The sequence below is a fragment of the Ovis canadensis genome, chromosome 2 (assembly GCF_042477335.2).
Source record: "Ovis canadensis isolate MfBH-ARS-UI-01 breed Bighorn chromosome 2, ARS-UI_OviCan_v2, whole genome shotgun sequence".
In the NCBI taxonomy this organism is placed as follows: Eukaryota; Metazoa; Chordata; class Mammalia; order Artiodactyla; family Bovidae; genus Ovis; species Ovis canadensis.
Window position 1 is genome coordinate 74,365,785 of NC_091246.1, and position 24,423 is coordinate 74,390,207.

At 38.9% G+C, this 24,423-nt stretch overlaps 1 protein-coding gene across 1 annotated transcript in view; it reads right to left on the minus strand.

Moving 5' to 3' along the window:
• Positions 1-362: 362 nt before the first annotated feature.
• The window catches only part of ERMP1 (endoplasmic reticulum metallopeptidase 1), a 61,375-nt gene continuing 37,314 nt past the window's right edge, over positions 363-24,423 (minus strand). The window contains exons 9-15 of the mRNA XM_069576483.1: positions 23,014-23,188; positions 22,453-22,643; positions 18,378-18,530; positions 15,844-16,046; positions 15,164-15,279; positions 3,661-3,824; positions 363-3,534 (exon numbers count right to left, since the gene is read on the minus strand). Of these exons, the coding sequence (XP_069432584.1) occupies positions 3,373-3,534; positions 3,661-3,824; positions 15,164-15,279; positions 15,844-16,046; positions 18,378-18,530; positions 22,453-22,643; positions 23,014-23,188 (1,164 nt within the window). The 3' untranslated portion in view covers positions 363-3,372. The remainder of the gene's footprint in view (positions 3,535-3,660; positions 3,825-15,163; positions 15,280-15,843; positions 16,047-18,377; positions 18,531-22,452; positions 22,644-23,013; positions 23,189-24,423) is intronic.

Sequence of the window (24,423 nt, forward strand, 5' to 3'; positions counted from 1 at the left end):
GCTGTTGAGTTTCCCAAAGATGGCCTTTATCAGGTTAAGGAAGTTCCCTTCTATTAAATTTTTTATTGTAAAGAGGTGTTAACTTTGTCAAAAAAACTTCACTTCTGTTGAGATGATTATGTTGTTGTCCTTTATTCTAATGATACAGTCTATTATGTTGACTTTTAGGTGTTAAACCCACATTCCATTCCTGGGCTAAACCTCATTTTGGTCATGATACAGGCCAAACTTGAAGAAAAGAAATTATCAGTACACTTGTATTTTCACTAATCAAGTAAGGAAGTGCTAGTATTAAAAGAAAAGTAGTGATGAACTTCAAAAATGCCCAAGATGTTTTTTCGAATAAAAACAGACATGAGGCATAGATGCATTTTGGCTTTATTGGCCCTAAAACACAAGGTATTATTAAGAACATAAGTTATTTGGCTGCTTCACCTTGTACTGAACTGTTCTGAGGGAACTTACTTGGAAAGGGAGGTAACTTGCACGGAGCTCTTGGAGCTCACAAGTGGGTTCTGTATTTTGGGGCCTGGTGGTGTGCCCTCCTTGTGAGCAGTGGGTCACTGTCTGGCTGAAAGATAGTATTTTCTCCCCCCCGATCCCCCAATGAAAGAACATCTTTTATTGGCCCTTCAGTGATTTTCTTTGCCAACAGTGATGATAAAACTGCTAAACAGGCTATAGGCTCAACATTTAATTTCTGTGAAATTCAAATGCACAATTTCATTCCACAGTAAAATGGATTCCAGTTGAAGCCATGTTGAGTTCTTTGTTCACATGACCCTTTAAAATAGCAATTATACCCACAGGAGCCAACTAGGTCTTTCTAACAGCAGAGTTGTTGTATTTTTTTTTAAAGCTCTAAAAGGCTTTATGGATTTAAAATAACTCTTCAGATGAGGGGGTTACAGGAAAATATAAACAATGATGGTCTGTTTCTCTGTTAATGATACTGACTAGTATTTAACATGTTTATTTCAGTTAAACTGTAAGGCAAAAATTCATCCCTAGGAAACCAGTGAAAAGATAATGGACAGACATATTCATTTTTCCCACAGCTTCCTGAGTGTGCAGGCTGGCTTCTTAAGTAAGTGGTGGTAATGGTTTAGAAATATGATCAGGCCTATGTGCATCTGCTAAAGTATGGAAACAGAAGTACTCCATGCAACCGTCGTTCTTGGGTGAATTTTAAGAATTTCTTCAAAATCACAGTCCTTCACACTTTCCCCGAATGTGTAGTACTGTGCAAAAACAAGTTCTTCAGACTGCTGATCTGACAGTGTGTTATTAAGAGCCATGAGTATTGTGTGCAATTATTTAACCATTTTTGGCATTAAAGCAGTCCCCCAGACTGTTAAGCATACCCTGAGTCTAATGTGCATCTTGTTACTAACCTTCTACAACATTAGAGCTTTATAATGCCAAAGAAAACCAAAACAAGAGCAAACTGTCCACATAGGAAAATAAAGGCAAAGAAAACCATGATTATTATCAAAAAGGAGTTAATAACATGCTTCCCAAGGCGGGGTGGGGCAGATGGGAATCACAGGGAACTCAGGTAGTGCCCTTCTTCCACATTTGGAAGTTTGCTTTTGCTTTTCTTTTCCCTATAAATAATTTCCAGTAATCTATTTCAGATTAACCAGAGAAACAGAATATATGCCTGTATTTTGAAATTCATTTAGATACTATTTTTCTCCACAATTGTGAGTCTATAAAAGCTATGAACAGTGCAGACTGTGTGTGTCACTTGAATCATCTAAGACTAATGATACAGCTGACCCTTGACAACATGGGTTTGAACTACAGGTCCAATTATACAGGGATTTTTCATTGAATGGATATCACAGTACTACATGATCCATAGTTGAATCCACAGAGACAAAACCTTGTATACAGGGGTGTGATGATGCACATTTTCAACGGTGCAGAGGTCAGCACTCCTAACCCCTGTTGTTCAAGGGTCAGCTCTGTGGTTCTTACGAAGTCCAGGAGAAGCACTGGCTCCAGTGTCCATGCATGTGACAGCATGGTGCCGTTCAGCTCTGGCTGTAACCCTGCTGTCTGTGTAGGCCCAGTTTTTGAGGAAATAGCACGATTCAGAATGCACACTGTATATATCGGACAAGCAGCTTTCTGCTCTTTCTGTTCAGGCAGATTTGAGTGCCACTGTTTTGTTTGTTTCACTATGGCTCTTTTAGCCCAACTTACTAAGGACAAAAAGAAAGCTAGCAGAATTTACCATTGCTCTCACCAAACTCTTCCACTGCTGGAGCCAACAGCCATCTTCCTCAACATGAAAAGTACCTCTAAGTCCTAGAGCTGCTGTTGTGCAGGACCTAAACACCAACAGCTAGAAGGACACTCCAGTGCAAGCCACAGGTCCTCAAGTCTCAGGAAAGCCAGCTCTGCCAGACACAGTAAGTTACTGAGAAACTAACCTGTTCAACTGGCTAGAAAACAAGGACCCAGTGCATCAATAATATTATGCCCTGAAGGATTAACTTTGGATGACAATATTCTGTTCATTCCTTTTTTTTAAGAATCAAAATAAAATGTCCAGCCACTCCCACTCTCCTCCCACCCCCAGAACAGCCAGCTGGGGCACCTCAGCGCTCTGAGAAGGGAAGTTCATGTCCTGTACTTCCACAGACAGTATTCTAAACCAGAAGAGCCTGGAAACCCCAAAAGGAAGCAGGTATTGAAAACCACCTCAGAAAAGCATCCCAACGATGGATCTTAGTGACCATGTGTCTGAAGGACAGGAGCCACCACTTCAATACAGGTTTCCACATCAGAGTACTAGGGCCTTAGAGCCACCAAGCACACTCTAAAGACTGCCCACAAGGCTGCCCAGAGAAGCACAGCTCCCAGCACAGGCTGGGGCCTCAGAAGCCTGTCTTCATCTCAAATTTCTTATGACTGATCATTAATTCCTGTGATACTTTACCTACCATCTACTGACACAAAAAACAATGGTCTTGGGCTTTAACTGGAAATGTCATTTGTATCATTAACAAGGGATTTACAGTACCTTCTGCATCTTTCATGATCCTAAGGGTTCAACTATTAAAACTGGTTTGCTGGCTTTTGTTCTTAAGGTCATATAAAATGACGTGTGTGTGTAGTACCCATGTGTGCTTAAGTGCCAGAAAACTGGTATTTTCAAGTGTCAAAAGGGCCATGCACTCTATTCCACAGTGTAACCATTATAGATCATGCCCAGCCCTGAAGAGTGTTAGCCCACAAAGCTCTTAGAACATATGCTCATTAAAATTCACTGACTTACATACAACCGTCCATGCAACATAAGGAGAAACTGTGCCACATGGAGTATCCCACTGGATATGTACTTAGAGCTCATCCACAAGATTAAAATACAAAGAGATTGTAGGTGCACACCCAGGCAGAGGGAAATGTCCAATCTGGGAACTTCTCTCTCAGAGCATCCAGCTGGGAGGATCTGTCTTCCCCAGAAAAATAGTGGGCAGCAATAGCCACAGTGACCATTCCTTCAGGCTGTTCTTCCAAGACCTACAGGAGAAAGTTAATTAGTTCTCTAGCTCTAAGGAGGCAGAACACTGACTGATCCCAAGGGTCTTGCCAAATACCACCCTGGGAACCTGATCAGTGATAGCAGCGATGATGGGATCGTCGCACCTGTACTTCTATCCAGAAGTGCCATGTGGAGGCCTGGAGTCCATGGGAATAAAAGACAAAGTAGTCCCCTCCTTTACTTGTGACTGGGGTGCCGTTGCCGAGAGACCACTGAGAAAGCGTAGCCCCTTTGTGGGTTCGAACATAGAATGACATATGGCTTGGTCCTGTAGGGTAAAAGGAAGAACAGTTAAAACAACCTTCAAGAAAAGCAACCCAAACCAGACTACGAAGTTCATGCTTCACTAGCAATAAAGACACTCAGTACAAACCTAGTGGAGGGCTTTCAGTCTGGATGTTCATTATGAATCAACAAGGTAAGCAATGAGGTGCAGAAAAAGCACAGAGTTCATAATAAGAAAACTTGTGTTTACACCTTGGCCCAGGCATTTAAACATACAAGAACCTACCTATCACTCAGAAGCCCTTCTTCAGAAATCTAGAGAATAACTGCAAAAACCAGAGCAAAAGAGCACTGAGGATTTTAGCATATCCACATACATTGTATTAAGACAAATATTAATGTAAAAGTGGAAGACTAATGTGCAAATGCTGCCTGTAACAAACACAGAGGGAAAGGGGAAAGCAGATAAAACTGTTGTGTTGGCTTTGCGCTTTAAAAAAGTTTCTGGCACTTAAGATTTATATTTTTGTTTTGATCACCTAAGATTTATATTTTTGTTTTGATCACCTATTTAATTTTTTGCTATTTGTATGCCAGTTTTTGTGGTATTCTTATCAGCTTATACATCATAGAAAAAAGAACACAAATACAGCAAGTAAAACACAAGTAATTATAAATACTGTGAGGCAGTTGCGATTGCAAGTATTGGTCATAAAAATAAATGTGAATAGACACAACCCAGCTACTAAAAGAAAAATGTAGCTTACAAAACTAGACCTAACCACATACTGTATCCCAAGATATTCAGAAAGGGTAAAAATAAAGAACAAAGGTTATTTCAGGCAAGTGGACAGAGTCTTTAAAAGATAAGGAAATATTACAGATGAAATCAATGAAATAGACAGTAGAACAAACCAACCTAGTAATCAAAAATCTGTTTTGTGTTTTTAAACTTAACAAGATGATCACTCGGTAACCTGACTGGAAAAGAGGCGGGGGAAGAGAGCAGAGCAAACACTAATATACACAAAGATAAATAAGAGCTGATTCATGTCAGTGTATGACAGAACCACTACAATACTGTAATTAGCCTTCAATTAAAATAATTTTTTTAAACTACCAATAATAGAATTTAAAATGACACAACCAACAACAAAAAAAAAAGAGAAGAAATGTTAAAAATCACTACATAATCACTATTTCCGTAAGTTTGAAAACCTGAATGAAATGGGTACATTGCTAGGAAAATACAGGTTATCAAAATTGAACACAGAGATAATAAAGCTAAAACAGGCCAATCTCTCTAGAAAAAGAAACCACTCTAAGAAAAAAAGCACCTGGCACAAGGGGTCTCAGGAATTCCAGCCAACTTTTCAACAGAACAGTTCTAATGCCCCATAAACTGCTGCAAGACAGGAAAAGTAAGGAAAACTTACCAACTGTTTTGTGATCTGTAACAGTCACAGTGTGTTTACATTTATAATGTATACCTAAATTGTTAAAAACAGTGCTCAAAACACCCCAAACCAGTATCATGCATCACATTAAGAAAATACATGATAACCTAATATACCATGAGAGAAAAATTTGATGATTATTTTTATAGATGCTAAAAAAGATTTTCACAAAATTAAAACCTATTCTTTATTAAAAAACATTGAAGGAATGTTAAGTTTTGAATGCTTATTTAACATGATTAAAAATATACACTCTTTTAGTCCTAAAGTCAATATCTTACATAACAGCAAAACACTAGAGACTGTGGTTCTAATGCCAAGAACTAGGCAAGGATGCTTACTATCTACACAACTGTTGTATATTAGAAGTACAGGATATACTGTTTATAGACAGACCAGAGGCATACGAGTTGGTAAAGAAATACTGTATTTACACATGGTATACAGTAGTTAACAAACTATACCTGAGGTCTGCGTTAGTATGGCTCTTGGGCTAAGAATGGGTTTTTCACTTTTAAAGAGTGGCTAGCAAAAAAGGAAAGAATCTATAACAGAGACATATGGCAAAGCCTACAGTATTTACTATCTAGCCCTTTAAATTTTGGCGGTTCTTGGTATACCTGGAGAACATTAGTATCAATGATTAAAAAAAAAGATTCAGTAAGATAGCAAGATGGATAGGGTGATTCAACATTACAGTGTCAGTTCTTAACTTATAAATTTGTAATGACCCTAACTACAATAATTTTATATTAGAGAATACTAAAGTTCTAAATACTATAATTAATAAGCATGTAAAGAATGGCAAGGAAAACGGTGAAAACCAAAAACTACAAAGGATCTTCACTCTCCTAATCATTAAATGATTAAGCTTCTATAATTTTAAGAAATGTGGTAACTGGTACACAAACAGACCGTCATACCACCAATTTTCTTTTTAATGATTTCTTAACCTTTGTAATCACGAAACACAGGTCAGTAGATGTGCAATCTGCCTGTCAGGGACCTGATTTTTATTGGAATTCTCCAAATTGTACAGGAAGGAGAGAGATTTAAATTTTTCTGTGCTTCCTTTTTACAGGCTAGCATTTAAATAAAAACCAATTTACCGGCATGAACAAGAAAACCAGTTGGTACAAAATGAGTTTATTCCTAATTAAATTGTTAAAGCCTAGAAAAGGGAAGTATTCACCTAAGAGGTATCAGCTAGAGCCCTTATCTCTCACAAGTACTTCATCCCACTGCTTAACAACCAAATCTTACTATTTCACTACTACCACCTTGTGTCCTCCAGCTTCCCTTATCCACTAGATTTTCAAGTCCCTTCTGTGTTAAAACTGAATGAACTATGCCTTCACACAATAAATGCAGTTACTTTTCACGACTGATATGATGGCCACTGGTCACCAAAAAATACAAAACCCAACAGACTATGTGCAGAAGAGAAAGTTCAGAAGAAAGTGGGCAAAGCTGTGAGGGATAGAGAGTCAAAATTTTGACAAGAGCACCAAAGTGACTCAGTAAGCAGAGTCTTCAACAGATGGTGCTGGAACTGAATATTTGTAAGGGAAAAGGGCCTTGACCTCTACCTCAGGCCATACACAAAAATTAATTCAAGGTGGATCCTAAGCCTAAACATAAAAATTTAAAGCTGTAAAGTTTCTAGAAGAAAACAAAGTCTATCTTCATAATGTCTGGGTAGACAAGCTTTTTTGGAAGACACATAAAGCATTAATCCTAAAAGAAAAGCTTGATAAGATAGAAGTCTCATCAGAAGACATCAATAAGAAAATGAATGGGCAAGAAAATCTGGTAACACAGGTATCTAATAAAAGATTGTGTCTAGAATATGTAAACTCCTCTAAGACAATAAGCCCAGTTTTTAAAAGGGAAAAAGACATGAGGAAACAAAGCATATGAATGGCCAATAAGTACTTCAAAAAGTGTTCCACATCTTAATTATAAGAGGAATTCAAAAGATACTACCACTCAACACCTATAAGGAATGATAAAATGAAAAAACAAAGGAAAAACCAGCAAATTCAGGAAGAATGCAAAGCAACTGAAATTCTTGTATACTGGTAGAGAAAAATGGAAACAACATTTTTAGAAAGTTAAACATAAGTCCATCCTATGAACTAAACAATTCCACTACTAGATATTTATCTACAAGAGGTGGAAAACATATTCCCAAAAAGCTTTTCATAAGAATGTTTATAACAGCTTTATCCACCTTAGCCCCAAACTGGAAAGAGCCCAGGTATCCATCAATAGGAGAGTGATAAGCCACGAGACAGTCTTGACTACTGACTGATAACACTGACTACTAGTCAGCAATGAAAAGGAACAAAATATTGACAACTTGAAAACACCACAGCTCAATCTGAAATACATTATGCTTAACTGACCAGACACTATTACATACTGGATGATTCTATGTGTATATATGAAATTCAAGAACAGGCAAATCAAATCTCTTAATGCAGAAATCAGAAAGGTGCTGCTCAGGCTCAGGGGGACTAGAATGTAATGGAACTTTATGGGGTGATGGAAATATTTGTGTTTTGATAGGGGGTTATGTATGATTTTATCAAAACTAATGGAACTGTAAGATCTGGACATGTCAATGTATGTAAATTAGGCCTTATAATAGAAATATATTTTATATATGAATGAATAAAAATAAGCAAGAGGGAAAGTTATGTTTGAAGATACTTTTCACTCAAAGATTCGGACATGACTGAGCGACTTCACTTTCACTTTTCACTTTCATGCATTGGAGAAGGAAATGGCAACCCACTCCAGTGTTCTTGCCTGGAGAATCCCAGGGACGGCGGAGCCTGGTGGGCTGCCGTCTATGGAGTCGCAGATAGTCGGACACGACTGAAGCGACTTAGGAGTAGCAGCAGACAAACAGGATATGTAGAAAAAGTTAATTATTTTATAGAACTGGCTCATGTGACTGTACAGGCTGGCAAATCCAAACCTGCAGGAGACTCAGGCAGGCTGGAGACTCAGGGAAGAATTAGAATCCCCAGGACTTGCTGGCAAAACTCCCCCTCCTTGAAGAAGGCAAGTTTTTTTTTTTTAAGGCTGTCAGCTGATTGAACAAAGCCCACCATGGTTATGGAGAACAGCCTTGCTTTACTCAAAATTTACTGATTTAAATTAAATGTCAATCCTATCCAAAAAATACCTTCACTAGAAATAACAAACATGGTTTTCCCTTGTATCTGAATACCATCTTAAAAAAAAAAACTGTCAAATGTAACTCAACAAATTGAGTGCCCATTAGGCGGTAGTAATATTTACTGGGCACAGAGACTAGAAAGAAAAAAACACGTCCATATCTGCCTGCCTTGAATGCTAGTGGAAAATCAGATATGAACTAAATAACCATGATACAAGGAGGTCAGTGCTACAATCGAGATATGTACAAAAGGCACAAAATAGATAGCAGTTGCTCAGTCTGTTAGAGACAATGAAAGAAAGGTCTGAATAATACTGACATTTTGCCAAGAGAAGAAACAGAGTTCCAGAGAGAGAGAGAGAGAGAGAGAAACAAGAAAACATCACTCTCACCAAGAGGGAGTGTGTGACAATGGAAATGAGCACTTGGATGCAGCTAAGGAGTGCATAAGGGAAGTTCTGAAAAAGCTGAAATGGGTACATAAGCCAGATTACCAAAGACCAAACATGCTCTCTCCCAAAAAATTGGAGTGCATTCTGCAGCAACAGGAAATCACAGAAAAGCTCTTTTACTTAGGGAAGTGACATGATCAAGTATACTTTTGCAAAATAATATTAGAAGACTTCAGACCACCATTTGAGAAACTCAAGGACCTGACTACTAGTTCTAAACATGGTAAATATACCAAGAAAGGTAAACAAACTGTCTGCTAATGCCAGGCCAAATGCTCTTGCGATCTACCTGACAACAAATATCTGACAATGAAAGTTTTTAAATAAGGCTCCTTAAAAATTATTGCTTCAATTACTTTTAGAAACACTGTAAGCCCTCAAGTTGCTGATCAAAAATAAGTCCGAGGAGGAAAAAAATCCCACATGTAACATTAAAAAGCTTAAGAAGTGAAAGAGAAAGAAAGAAAAGTATCTGACTTATTCACTGCTTCAGAGGTCAACTTGAGATACTATGTTATAAAATGTCCCTACTACCCATGAAGCAGTATAGTGTTACTTGAAAGTTAACTTACTGAAAGCTTGAAACCACTGAAAGTAATGTTTAACAAGTATAATTAAAATGCTAATATATCAATACAAATTTTAGGCTTTAAGAAAGTAGGGAAAACCACTAGGTAATTCAGGTATGGCCTAAATCAAATCACTTATGATGATACAGTGGAAGTGACGAATAGATCAATGGGATTATATCTGGTAGAGAGTGTGCCTGAAGAACTATGAATGGAAATTAGTAACACTGTACAGGGGGCAGTGACCAAAACCATCCCTAAGAAAAATGCAAGAAGGCAAAATGGTTGTCTGAGAAGGCTTTACAAATAGCTTAGGAAAGGAGAGAAATGAAAGGCAAGGCAGAAAGGGAAAGATTCATCCAACTGAATGTAGAGTTCCAGAGAACAGCAGGGAGAGATAAGAAGGCCTAAAATGAACAATGCAAAGAAGAAGAGGAAAACAATAGAACGGGAAAGACCAGAGCTCTCTTCAAGAAACTTAGAGACATCATGGGAACACTTCAGACAAAGATGGGCACAATAAAGGACAGAAATAGTAACGACGTAACAGAAGCAGAAGAGATTAAGAAGACATGGCAAGAATACATTGGTGAACTGTACAAAAAAGGTCTTCATGACCCATTGTGGTCACTCACCTAGAGCCAAACATCCTAGAGTATAAAGTCAGTGGGCCTTAGGAAGCATTACTACAAAGTTACTGCAGGTGATAGAATTGCAGCTGGGCTATTTAAAACCCTGAAAGATGATACTGTTAAAATGCTGCACTCAATATGTCAGCAAATTTGGAAAACTCCCTGGTGGCTCGGACAGTAAAGAATCTGCCTGCAATGCAGGAAACCTGGGTTCAATTCCCGGGTCAGGAAGATCCCCTGGAGAAGGGAATGGCTACCCACTCCAGTATTCTTGCCTGGAGAATTCCACGGACAGAGGAGCCTGGCAGACTACAGTCCATGGGGATGCAAAGAGTTGGACACGACTGAGTGACACTTTCACTTTCAGCAGTGGCCACAGGACTGGGAAAGGTCAGTTTTCATTCCAGTCCTAGAGAAAAAAATGCCAAAGCATGCTTAAACTGTCACACAGTTGTGTACATTTCTCATGGTAGCTAGGTTATGCTCAAAATCCTTCAAGCTAATCTTCAGCAGTATGTGAACCAGGAATTTCCAGATGTACAAGCTGGGTTTAGAAAAGGCAGAGGAACCAGAGATCAAATTGCCAACATTCATTGGATCATGGAGAAAGCAAGGGATTTCCAGAAAAATTTCTGCTTCATTGACTACACTAAAGCCTTTGACTGGGTGGATCACAACAAACTGTGGAATATTCTTAAAGAGATGGGAGTACCAGACCACCTTAGAACCAACAGTTAGAACCGGACATGGAACAACTGACTGGTTCAAAATAGTGAAGAGAGTACACATAGCTGTATATTGTCATCCTGCTTATTTAACATATATGCAGAGTATATCATGTGAAATGCCAGGGTGGATGAATCACAAGGTGGAGTCAAGATTGCTGGGAGTTATATTAACAACCTCAGGGACATAGTTAACAGTCTAAAGGCAGAAAGTGAAGAGGAACTAAAGAGCCTCTTGAGGAAGGTAAAAGAAGAGTGAAAAAGCTGGCTTGAAACTCAATTCAAAAAACTAAGATGATGACATCTAGTCCTATCACTTCATGGCAAAGAGAAGGGGAAAAGGTTGAAGCAGTGACAGATTTAATTTTCTTGGGCTCCAAAATCACTGTGGACGGTGACTGCAGCCATGAAACTAAATAATGCGTGCTCACTGGAAGGAAAGCTATGACAAACCTTGACAGTGTATTGAAAAACAAAGACATTGCTTTGCTGACAAAAGTTCGTATAGTCAAAGCTAAGGTTTTTCTAGTAGCATGTATGGATGTGAAAATTGGACCATAGAGAAGGCTGAGTGCTGAAGAATTGCTTCTTTTGAATTGTGCTGGAGAAGACTCTTGAGAGTCCCTTGGACAGTAAGGAGATCAAACCAGTCAATCCTAAAGGGAATCAACCCTGACTGTTCATTGGAAGGACTGATGCTGAAGCTCCAATACTTTGGCCACTTGTTGTGAAGAGCCAACTCATAGGAAGAGACCCTGATGCTGGGAAAGACTGAAGGCAAAAGAGAAAGGGGCAAAGGATGAGATGGTTAGATAGCATCACCAATTCAATGAACATGAATTTAAGCAGACTCTGGGAACTAGCTGAAAAACACCACCATCAAAAACATTCATAGTACTTCAACACCAGAATACACCTTCAAGCTCACATGAAACATTCACCAAGAGACCATATCTTGCACCATAAAACACACTTCAATAAATTTAGAACAGAAATACTAAGTATGCTCTTAGACCCCAATGAAATTATGCTAGAAATCGATACTGAAAAACAAATGTTAACAAAGTAAAGTGAACCAGCATTTTAATTTATGAGATGCACCAAAATAGTGTTTAGTGGGAAAAATACAGCACTGAAAGCATACATTAGAAAAGATGATCTAAAATCAATACTCTTAAGCTTCCACTTTAATAAAATGGATTTAATCTACACTTCTTTTTCTAAACTAAGTAGAAAAAAATAAGTAATTAAAAACAGCAGAAATTCATAAAATTGTAATAGGAAGTCAAGACCAGTTCTTTGAAAAGATCAGTAAAACCAATAAGGCTCTAGCTAGGCTAAGGAAAAAAGAGAAGACACAGATTACTAATCTCAGAAGTCAAGTAGGTGACAACACTATAGGATGAGCCCGTGGACAGTAAAAGAACAATGAAGGAATATTAGGAACACTGTAGGCACCAAAATTTGATAACCCAAATGAAATAGACCAATTCCTTCCAAGACACAATCTGCCAATACACAAGAAAAAACAGAGGATCTGAAAGTCTTTTCTTAAATGAAATTGAATGATTAACAACCTTCCAAAACAGAAAGAACCAGGCCCAGATGAGTTCACTAGTGAATTCTACCAAATATTTAAGGAAGAAATTATACAAATTCTCTTCCATTTCTTCCAGAAGATAGGAACAAAAGGAATAATTTCTAATTAATTTTGAGGCCAGCATCACCCTCATACCAAAACCACACAGAGACATGACAGGAAAACCTAAACATCAGTATTCCTTCATAAACACAGATGTAAAAATCCTCAACATAATATTAGAAAATCAAATCCAACTAAGAATTATACACTACAACCAAGTGGAATTTATTCCAGGTATACAAGATTGGTTCAACATTTAAAAAGTAATATAATCCATCACATAAACAGGGTAAAAGAAAAACCACAAGGTCGTATCAAAAGACAGAAAAATATTTGATAAAATCCAACATTCATTTACAATAGAAACTAGCAGCAAACTAAAAACAGATAGGAACTTCCTCAACCTGATAAAGAACATCCACAGAAAATATACTCAGCTAATATCATCTTCAGCAGGTAAGAAAGCTTTCTCATTAAGGTCAGGAACAAGGCAAGGATGACCTCCTCTTACCACTCAGTTTCAAAATCAAACTAGGAAATCCTAGCTAATGCCACGAGATAAGGAAATATAAAGACTGGGAAGAAAGAAACAAAACTGCCTTTGTAAATGACATGATCATCTATGTAGAAAATCAGAAAGAATCAACCAAAGGAATCCTGGAACTAACAATTATAGCAAGGTTATAGGATACAAGGTTAATACACAGAAATCAGTTGCTTTCCTATATACCATCAGTGAGCAATACTATTTACATTAGCATCTCAAAAATTACATACTGAGGTATAAATCTCACAAGATATGTATAAAATCTATATGAGCAAAAGTGTGAAACTACAAAAATAAGATATAAATAAATGGAGAGATTCCATGTCATGGATCGGAAGAGTCAATAATGATGTCATTTTCCCGCACTTGATCCATAGGTTCAATGCCATTCCAGTCAAAATCACAAAAAGCTATTTTGTGCAAAACCAATACAGTATTGTAAAGTAAAATTTTTTTTAAAAAAGCTATTTTGTGGGTATTGCCAAATTGATACATGGAAAGAGGAAAGACAGGCAATAAGCAGTATACTGAAGAAAAGTAAAGTCGAGACACTGACATTACTCAACTCCAAGAAATACTATAAAGCTACAGAAATCAAGACAGTGCAGTTAATGGAGAAAGAATAGAGAAACAGATGAGTAGAACAAAATAGAGCCCAAAATAGTCCCACACAAATACAGTCAACTGATCTTTGGCAAAGGCAACTCAGTGGAGACAGGGCAGTCTTCAACAAATGGTACTGGAACAGATGCAAAAAAATCAATCTAGACACAGACCGTACACCTTTCACAAAAATTAGTTCCAAACATATCACAGACATAAGTGTAAAAAGCAGAATTTTAAAACTTCTAGAAGGTAACATCAGAGAGAATTTAAAGACCTTGGGTTTGGCAGTGATTTTTAGGTACAACACCAAAAGTGCATGCCATTAAAAGAAAGTAAGTTGGACTTCAATAATTTAAAACACTTATGCTCTATGAAAAACCCTTGTTAAGATATGAAAATACAAACTGGGAGAAAATATTTGCAAAATGCATGATAAAGGACTTGTACCCGTATATGAAGAACTCTTAAATCTCAACAATAAATTAATAAATGGACAAAAGATCAGAATAGACACCTCACCAAAGAAGTTATACACATGGCAAATAAGTATGAAAAGATGCTAACAACATATGTCATTAGGGAATGACAAAACAGTAACAAGATACCACTACACATCTATAAGAATCGCTAAACTCCAAAACACTAACAGCACCAATGCTGGTGAGAATGCAGAGCAACAGGAACTCCAATTCCTTGCTGGTAGGAGTTCATACTTTGGCAAACACTTCGGCAGCTTCTTACAAAGGTAAATAGAGGCTTATTGTACAGTCCAGCGATTGCACTCCTAGATCTTTATCCAAATGAGTTGAAAACTTATTCTACACAAAAATTTGCACACAAGTGTTTATAGCAGCTTTATTCAGAATTGCCAAAAACTAAACAACCAAGATATTCTTCAACAGATCAGCAGATAAACTGTGGTACATTCACAGCAATAAAAAGAAATAAGCTATCAAGCCATGAAAAGACATAAAAGCACCTTAAATGCAAATTACTAAATAAGCCAATCTGGAAAGGGTACCAAGTAAAATACCACGCTATATGATATTCTGGAAAAGGCAAAACAATGGATACGGTAAAAGGTCAGTGGTTGCCAGAGGGCGTGAGCAGAGAGATCACCGAGCGGACTTGAGGGCGGTGAATCTATGCTGTATGATATTGTAATAATGAATACATGACAATACGCATTTGTCACAACCCACAGAACTGAGCAGCACAAAGAATAAACTAAGGATTTTGTTATTAATAACGTATCAATGTTGGCTTATCAGTGATATGTTCCACACTTAATGCTAAAGGAGAATAATAAGGGAAGCTGGAGGGTCGGGGAGGGCAGACATGGGAAATGTTTGTACTTTCTGCTCAAATTTTTCTGTAAACTTTTTCTAAACTGCTCTAAAAAATAAAGTATTTTATTTTAAAAATCATAACCAGCTTTAATTGCTTTTAAAAATGCTAAGTTCTTCCTAAGTTGCTGGTCACTATTATAAATTTGAGGAAAAAATATATGTGCGTATTGAAATTTTTAAGAAGGGAAAGAAGAAAAAAACTATTTGACTTACCTGTTGCTTCAAAGGTCAGCTTTATGGAATCCCAGGGTGTTTGTTCTTTGGATACAAGTCTGAAATGAGCAGGTTCTCTTGGAGAAACTTCCGGGGCAGGAAGATACCAGTTTTTCCTATTTGGAAAGGTAACTTCAATATTTAGGTTGCTTTATTGATTAACTTCTAGCTATAACTCATGGACACGCTCAGAATATAAAAAACAACATAAAATCTGATGGAAATAATGATAAACAATGTGAGTTTCTCTGAAGCCCAGGTTATTATGTAGTAAAACCTTCCTGAAGTTAGGAACAAGGATCCCAGGTGATCTGAGTTCCATTACCCACACTATTTCTTTTCCTCCATTCCTTCACTGCCAAACCATTAAACTTCCCAGAAATAAAACAATTAGAAACTGATGCTTAGCTGCTTGCTATCTGTTAGACCAGTTAAGAGGGCTACCCTTCGTTCAGGTTTCTAGAGGAAAGACGTCCTAAATTTGAAAAAGCAAAATTTTGAAGAAAAAAAAAAAACTCCTGAGTGTTTTGTCTGTAGTGATATCAGAGCTTTTGTAGTGATAAAAATAATACAACACTCAACTTCTCTGTTAACCAGTTTAAATAACAGAGTACCGACATAGTGATAGGAATTGAGAACACACTAACCCCCAACTTAAAGCAGAGAAGTAAGGAACCAACCTGATGAGGAAGTGCACAGGAAGATACCAAGGGAAACCACAGAGGGGGGCGTTCTCCTCACAGTCAGCTCGGATGGAATCGTTGATCTCGGAAATGTGAGGTGTTACGTGAGACATGCCGGTGTAATCAAATCCATTGATCCATACTCCAGAGTCCCGTTTAACTACGTTTCCATCCAGATCATGAAATGTTCTAGTTATATGCTGAGAAGAACAAGCCTAATGAGGGAACTACCGTTTGAACTCCTTCACCCACATCCCTGTCCCACATGAACAAAATGACTCAGTGACAATACCAAGAAATGAAGAGGCTACCGAGCAACAGGAACCCTCACGCACCACTGGCACCAACACTTCAGGAGACTGCTTAGCATTACCTCGTAAAGTTAGCATGCACATACCCTTCACGCCAGCAACTCCACTCCTGAGTGTGGACCTTAGAGAAACCTGAACAGGGTACAAGAGTGTTGGTTCCGCACTGTCTGTATTAGCAAAAACTGGATACAACCCAAATGTCCATTAACAGTAGAATGGACAAATAAATTAGGGTATCATCCTAGAACAGAAGTCTGTTCAGCAGTGAAAAATAATGAACTACAGTGATAACAATTCAACCTGGAACACTCTGATATGCTGTTGGGCAATAAGAAGCAAAGTCACCAGAGTATTTACAGTTTGGCTTTATCTATAAGAAGCTCAAAGACAGGCAAAACTTACATGTTGTTTAGAGATTCATACATATGTGGTACAGTGATGGTTAACTGCAACCTTTAAGATAGAACTTTGGAGGGTGGGAAGAGGGAGAGGAGCAAAAGAGCTGGGGTTAAGGAGGGAACACAAGGGTTTTCTAAGGTGCAACTAATGATCCTTTAATTCAAGATGATTGTTTTACTATGTCTTACAAATATACTGCTATATTTGTATTCCTACAAATTTTTTTGAAAACCAACTATTTCAGATTTAAAACACATGAACACTAAAACTCCTAAAAGGTCTTAAATACATTCTAAAAGAAATACACACAAACACACACACACCCCTTTCCCTTTCAGTCTATTACATGAAGCTAATTCATGTGCAAAGAAAAACAGAAATCACAGCTCACCACTAGATGACAGACTTGTGCCTAACAGAATGAAAAGGCACCTTGCTCCGTCCTGAATAGCTCTATTGACAGCAGAAACCAGCCTGAAGAATATCAAATTCGAAAAGAAACAGTACAAAGGGCAGGGGTGAACCAAAGCCCACAGGCCAAATGGCCTGCTACTATTTTTACAAATAAAGCTTTACTGGAACACGGCCACATGCATCTGCTGGTACTGTCCATGGTAGCTTCACTCTGTAAAAAACAGAGTGGCTAAAACAGACCACATGGCTGGCAGAGCCTAAAATATTCATTACCTGACCCTTTATAGGAAAAGTCTGCCAAGTTCTGAAACTGGGGAAGAAGAGAACCCCAAAACAAATCAAGACAGGAGTTTTTTAAAAATAAGAGTCTAGCCTTGCCTGGAAAATCCCATGGATGGAGGAGCCTGGTAGGCTGCAGTCCATGGGGTCGCTAAGAGTCGGACACAACTGAGCAATTTCACTTTCACTTTTCACTTTCAAGCATTGGAGATGGCAACCCACTCCCAGTGTTCTTGCCTGGAGAATCCCAGGGACGGGGGAGCCTGGTGGGCTGCTGTCTATGGGGTCGCATAGAGTCGGACACAGCTGAAGTGACTTAGCAGCAGCAGCAGCAGCTTCTAATGACTACTGATGCAACATCAGTCACATAAAATGTATCACTGTGTCCTACAGGTTTGTAAACAAGGAATAGTTGGCTCTTCCTCAAAATCTCCTCTCTGATATTTAAGTTCAAACATATTATTATTAACTTACTCAAGTCTCTGAATAGTAATCTAGGTTATGACTCTTGGCTTTTCTGTTTGGGCCACTCCATTCCCTCTAACAGGAAGACTGAAAATAAGAGGACTTAAGTTCAAGTTCTTTTTCCTATTTTTCACCAGCTCTAAAAAGTTTGCAGAAAAACCTGAATCTAAGAAAGCTGTAAATCTCATTCTATTAATATCTAAGTTGTTATACTTTCGCTATCCCGTATTACCTTGAATGTTACCTAAGATCAGCCTTACTAGCATTTTAAAGAATGTGTTTGCTTTTCCAGTTGATAGGAGTTCACATTTTTACTCAGTCTGCAGACAACTTTACAATCTGTACTTCTGACAGTTCATTACTCCATGATACATACATGCGCTCATTTTTCTAAGTACATTTTTGTAATTTGAACAGTAGTAAAAACAAACAGAGGTTTCCATTCAGTCCCTTGGGAGAAGGGTTTCTAGCTGATCAGAATGCCTCTTGATGGTCAATCTTTTCCTCACTGCCTTACACAAAATAGTCAAGGTACAATTAACAGGTCAACAGTAGAAAAGTCACCTATGTGTTTTGAGCTTTACTGTTGACTAGTGAAGCTCAAAACACCATAAGCCTTTCCCTGTCCAGAATCTCAAATAGCTCACACAAAATCACTCTTACCTGAAGAAACACTCTCTTTGGCTTTGGACTGGCAGGGTTGGAGCTGTACGGGAAAAAAGTTCCACTGCAAACAAGGAGGAATGTAACTGTACATACCAAAGTTAAACTTAGCATTGTTCTTTTTGTGCTTTTGGCAAGGTAGATGAAGTTAATCTAAAAACACAAAAACAGAAAAATTACCATTGGCAGGAAAGTGGTTTTGGTGACTTTCTAACAGGCCGATTGTAGCAGATAATGAAGGACATGTATCAGCATGTGCTAACATACTCCAGCTTCCAGTACAAAAAGCACTAATTATAAGGGATTTCCATCACAAGTCAAGAGTCTAAATAAATGAGGTGCCCCCATCTGCACGATGGTGGCTTCTTGTCAGGCAGCCAGTACGGGGGATCAGGGAAACAGACAGGGCCTCTGCTCAGTCAAGAGATTAGAGCATGTACATCCGTCAGTCAAACCATGGCCTTATTTTATTTCTGATTCTATCAATACTCTGCAGCCAAGACTGTACAGCAGACAACTGTTTGATTGTACCAGACATCAGGACATGTTTTTATTAAAGAAGTAACCTTTTATGCAAGTAAGCAGGCCTATTTCAAAACAAAACTCAAGTTCTGTTCGTGATGCTTTCATAACATGCCCAGGCTGCTGCTGCTGCTGGATCCACCTAAACGAGCGTTTAGATTCACCTCCAAGACTGCCTGTGAGCCTGTGTTTTAAGGAAGAACTGCTGGAAAAGTAGCCCTGCACTGGAAACTTACGCAGTATCAGAAATCAACTTTTAGTTCAGTTAAAAGAAACAAACTCTGAAAACTGAAACAAGCTGGGAAAGTAAAAGCCATTCTGCTCTTTTCACTGCCGAGCTAACCGAAGCCAACACAAACAGCAAATCTGAACCTGGGCAGGAAAAGCAAGTGGCTCAGTCTCAAGATGGGCATCCTGAAAGTCCTAAATACATCAGTTTCTTAACTGTAATGAAATCACTGAATTAAAGTTTTGGGGGACACACAACTCATAGAATATGTCCACAGATCTCTTAGGGGTTCTGAAGGAGCCACTCTAGGAAACAATGACCTAATCCCAGCTCCCCTTATTGGCTACCCTCCCAGGGTCAAGAAAAAGAAAAGTGAAGAACATAAAGGTGAAAATGTTTTCTTGAGATGAAAATGAAAAATTATTCATACTAAGTACTCAACTATATGAAACTAATAAAGAGATTTTATATCTACAGTGTAACACGTGCCATCCAGAGTAATCTCCAGCAAAGGAGTAGTGGCCTTATGTTTTCACACTGGAGCCAGAAAGGAGAAAAAGTACCCAAGGATTTAGGGTAGTGAGTTAGCAAAACACAATTTGTTACCCTGTCTGTCCCTCTTCCTCCTAGGAGTCACAGTGTTTAAAATGTGGCTCCTGAGCACAGTATCAAATACCCTGCCACGTAATGAGTTTCACCTCCAGTGGAAGGCTGGTTAGGTTTCGGTACAGAGTCATGTGGGTCCAGATAAAATCTCCCTGTGGTTCCTGTCATTCTCCACCCTGCTGCTACCTAGAGCTGTCCTACAGCTTCCGGTTCAGCTATAGTTCCCACATCCACATTCTGTCTTCTCCAGGTTATGAGGCTCATTTCTGCCTCTTCTGTCCACCTTCTGGAAGAGGTTTGGTAATGGTGATAAACGAAAAGGTGATCCCAGGGAGAGAAGGAAGAAGAGAATGGCCTAATTAACAACACGTCTGGACCCCACTGTCTTAACTGTCATTGCCATTATATCTGATACAGTTCCGAAATGGGTGTGAATGAAAGTGAAGAGAAGCATGAGAAGGGCCTATGGACTGTCCAGTGAGTACTGGCTTTTTCTGTTTCTCTCTGACAGCTTCCTCCTGATCCCCCTCCTATCAGTATAACCATGACGGCCCCAGCACGGGATAACTCCCAGAAGCCTGTTAACCAGTCATTTGACAGCAATTTAATTGCTTCCTAGCAAATATATTTAATAAATCCCCATAGACTTAGAGAAAAGCCCTCAGAAGTATGCATTATGGTTCAATTCTCCACTACCCAAGGAGAAAAGGCTTACTCTATTAAAAAGCCACTATCTATAACACAGGTACACACAAATAAGAGTGAAGAGAATGGTAACCCACAGCATCAAAGAGCAGCAGAGTTATCTCACATTATAATGACAATCAAATTAGAGCTTAAAATATTCCAAGAGGCACCTCCAAAAGCTTTCCTAATAAAATATAACTTAGAATATAATAACTTTAGTTGCTTATTGTTTCAAAGATTTCCATGCTCTGGGGTCACGCCCACTTTTCAGCGTTCATTTTGTCCCTGGTTCATATGGAACTGATCTGAAATGCCCCACACTTTGATCATCTTTTATGAGCATCAAGAGCCTTCATTCACGGAAGATGATTTACATACATTTGGGGGGTGGAGGATCCAGTTCATAACTTCGCTTACTCTAGATTAAACCTCATCTACATATGATGACACTACAAACTCCTATAATTCTCACAACAGCCAACCTGTCAAGAAACACAGGATTTAAAGGCTTAACATTAAAACCAAGAGAAGTAAACCTTGAAGGGAACAAAGAGCACTTTAGAATCTTCCATCCATCCCTGCAAATACCAGTAAAGACTTAACCACAGTATTAATGGTAAAAAAAAAAAAACAACCAGTTCTGTGTATAAGAATTACTCTACGGGGCTATAGACACAGTCACATACACAGCTATTTATTGGTGATTTTGGAGAAGGAAATGGCAACCCACTCCAGTATTCTTCCCTGGAAAATCCCATGGGTAGAGGAACCTGGCCAGCTACAGGCCATGGGGTCACAAGAGTCAGACACAACTTAGTGACTCAACAAGGACAAATTGTCTATTGAAGGGACTTCCACGGATGGTGCTGACCATGCATGTGGTATTCTTATCTCTGGTTCCTAGATCTTAGTCTTCACATGAGATGCCTTTACTGTGTCAGTGTGAAAAGCTCACTGTCATCTCCATGAAGGAAAGAATTCTAGGAGTCATCACTATTTCTGTTTTGTCCCCTAGTCTCAAGTCTCAGAGTATAACTCCTGGTATTCAATGACTACGTCTTACTCTTAGGAACTGCAATGAAAAGAACCACAGAACTGGGGAGTGCTGACACCACGCTAAGGGCAGAGCTCCGCCTGGAGCTTGCTCCAGCAGGGTGGATGTTATCCACTCTGCACCATTTCTTCCCCCACTCCCCTTGGAGACCCAGGGAAGAGAAGCAGGCATGGCAAAGGCAGGACTCTCTCTCCGCGGGCGGAACACTGACAGAGCAAAATGACAAGGGCTATAACACATTCTCATTACTTGGTAAATGAGGCCTGCTCGGGTGTTGTAAATGTGTCACTCAAGGACACAGACTCAACTAATGACCTTGGCGGTGCCAGCAGTGAGGCAGGTGAATGACAGTGGAAAAGTCCTCATCAGAATTAGTCTCCCTTCACTAGCTCTACCAGCAGCGGTGAAACTACCACCTATTTATTAATGCTTGCTTCTAGTCAGTAAGTTCAAAACACGTTCTCAAAATTCACCACCAAGCAATCTCTACCAGTTCTCACCTGGTATTCATTCCACACATTCACATTCAGGTGGTTTGAAAGCTATCTAAAAAGAAGTATCAGCAGAGGATTTGGGAGCATGAGGAGGCAAAAACAACAAAACCCCCCTTCTACATTTTCTGACCACACCGAACCTACAATAGGCACCATCTCTTTGGCTTAAGAGTAGAAACAGTGTTGGCCACTCAGCCGTGTCTGACTCTGCAACCCCGCGGGCTGTAGCCCGCCAGGCTCCTCTGTCCATGGGATCCTCCAGGCAAGAATACTGGAGTGGGTTGCCATTTCCTTCTCCAGAGGATCTTCCCAGCTCGGGTTGAACTCTGATCTCTTGCATTTCAGGTGGATTCTTTACAGTCTGAGAAACCAGGAATGCTCTTCAACACTATTTCATAAGATCTAGCATGGTTAAACTCATCACATATTTATATATAAAATGAAGAAGGAAATTAAAAAAAAAAAAAAAAACTTTTTCCTTACGAAATAGGATGAGAGAATCATGGTACAACCAGCCAAAATAGACGCCAGCACAACGTCAGGTGGAATTTCCGAACCACTCCTGCCAAGGATAGGGGTAAACATCTCAAATACGGCCCAGATGAGGTACAGTGCGTACAGATACGGAATAAACATCCCCAAAAGGTAAAAGGCAATAAATTTTCCTCCAGCACCTAAAAAAAAAGAGAAAGAAAACATACATCTCTGAAATTCTCCAGTGAGATAATAGCTTTTTATAGCAACAGTGTATCTTTACACCTAACAAAAATTAGATTAGCTGATGACTTGGCCTTTTGGTACATGTTATAAAGAGGGATAGAACACTTTGAGAGGGTAAAATACAAATAAGAAAACAAAACGTAATATATTACCATGTGTTCATTTATGTGAGAATAATGGGTATAAGATAAACATCTGTGTGATCTTAAAACAGCAACAATTTTGAAAGCCTACCCAATATAATCAAATAAGGAGACAAGTTTCTGGAAGCCTTAATGTATTTTAAAGCATTTCCTGTTTGTATTGCAACCAAAAATACCCTACCATGCTGCTTCAAGTCCTTTTGCACGCAAAGCTTTGTGAGCAACGGGAATGCCACCCAGACAGCACTAATAAATGCAGAGCAGAGCCCTCGGTACGTGAGAGCTGTAAGGAACCCACAGTGTACAAACAACGAGACATCAAAAAATACTTCTCCCAGATACTGGCCACTGGCATTCTGAAAGAAAGAAAATACAGACAACTCATCAAGATCTTCTATTGCAGTATAATTTCCACTGCTCAGAAAAGCTACATTTTGTCTCGAGCAGGGTCTGTCCTTTAAACTATGAAGTAAACACTGACAAAGCTGCCTCCTCTCACGAAGCAATAAGTTCAAATTGCTGCACAGGAAAGGAGAATTTAACAAGTTAGGGTAAAAACATCATTACTCATATATATGCTTTCCCTCCACTGGGCTGAGAGACCTTTGGAAATGTTCTAAAGTAGAACAAAGGACTTCCCTTAAAACATTCACTTCTATAAGCTCTTTTATTCATGAAATTTTCAAAGAATGTCAAGCAAACCAGAGAAACAACCCGTATGCAGAACAGTACAAGCTGCCGCAGCGCCTCCAACAGCACGCCTCAAGAACCGCAGGACCTTCAGAGCACAGGGCCTTGGGGGGTTTGATCAACACTTGTTGAGCTTTGAAGTCTGAAAATCTGAGGATTCCTGTACAGCACCTTGAGTTCTGCAGAAGAAAGTTGCCTTATGGACTTTATACATTTTAACTTCTGCACCAGTGATTCTATTAGTGTAAACATGAAAGTTATAATTTCGGTGCAGAAACACCAAAGCAGAAATAGGTATGTTTAAGCTTTTCTCTCTCCTCTGCCTTCTCATTTCTATACAGTCCAGGGCATGTTTGTTAAAAGGGCCCCTACTTCAAAAGTGCAAAAGAGTTTCAGTCACACGTATTTCAAAACAAACTTAAGGTCACTTAACAAACTTCCTTGGACAATGAAAGATAGGCTATTGTTGGTAAAATATTAGATGTTCAACACTCTTAGTCAAGAGTCATGGTCTCTGAAAAGAATACAATAGTTCTCGGGATTCAGTATGAAGCCACATTCCACTCAGATAGTTATTTAAAAACAAAGACAGCAACAATGAAGACTAATAACTGAAGATGTTTTACACTGTTCCCACTTTGTACCAAGTTCAAACATCCCTCAAATCTGGTTCCCCTCTCCCCACCTCTATCACCCTTTCCCCCTTCCAGTCCGTTGGTGATGTATGCTGTTACCAGTGTGTTCCTGCTGAATCACAAATCTCATTCAGTACCCTGCCTAGAAAGTTTAAAATGTAGCCCCAGTGATTTTTAGGGTTATGCTCTTAACCATCAACCTTATCTTCACCACACGGAACTTTTTATTGCCTGTGACCCAAACGCATCTTATACATTCTGACCTT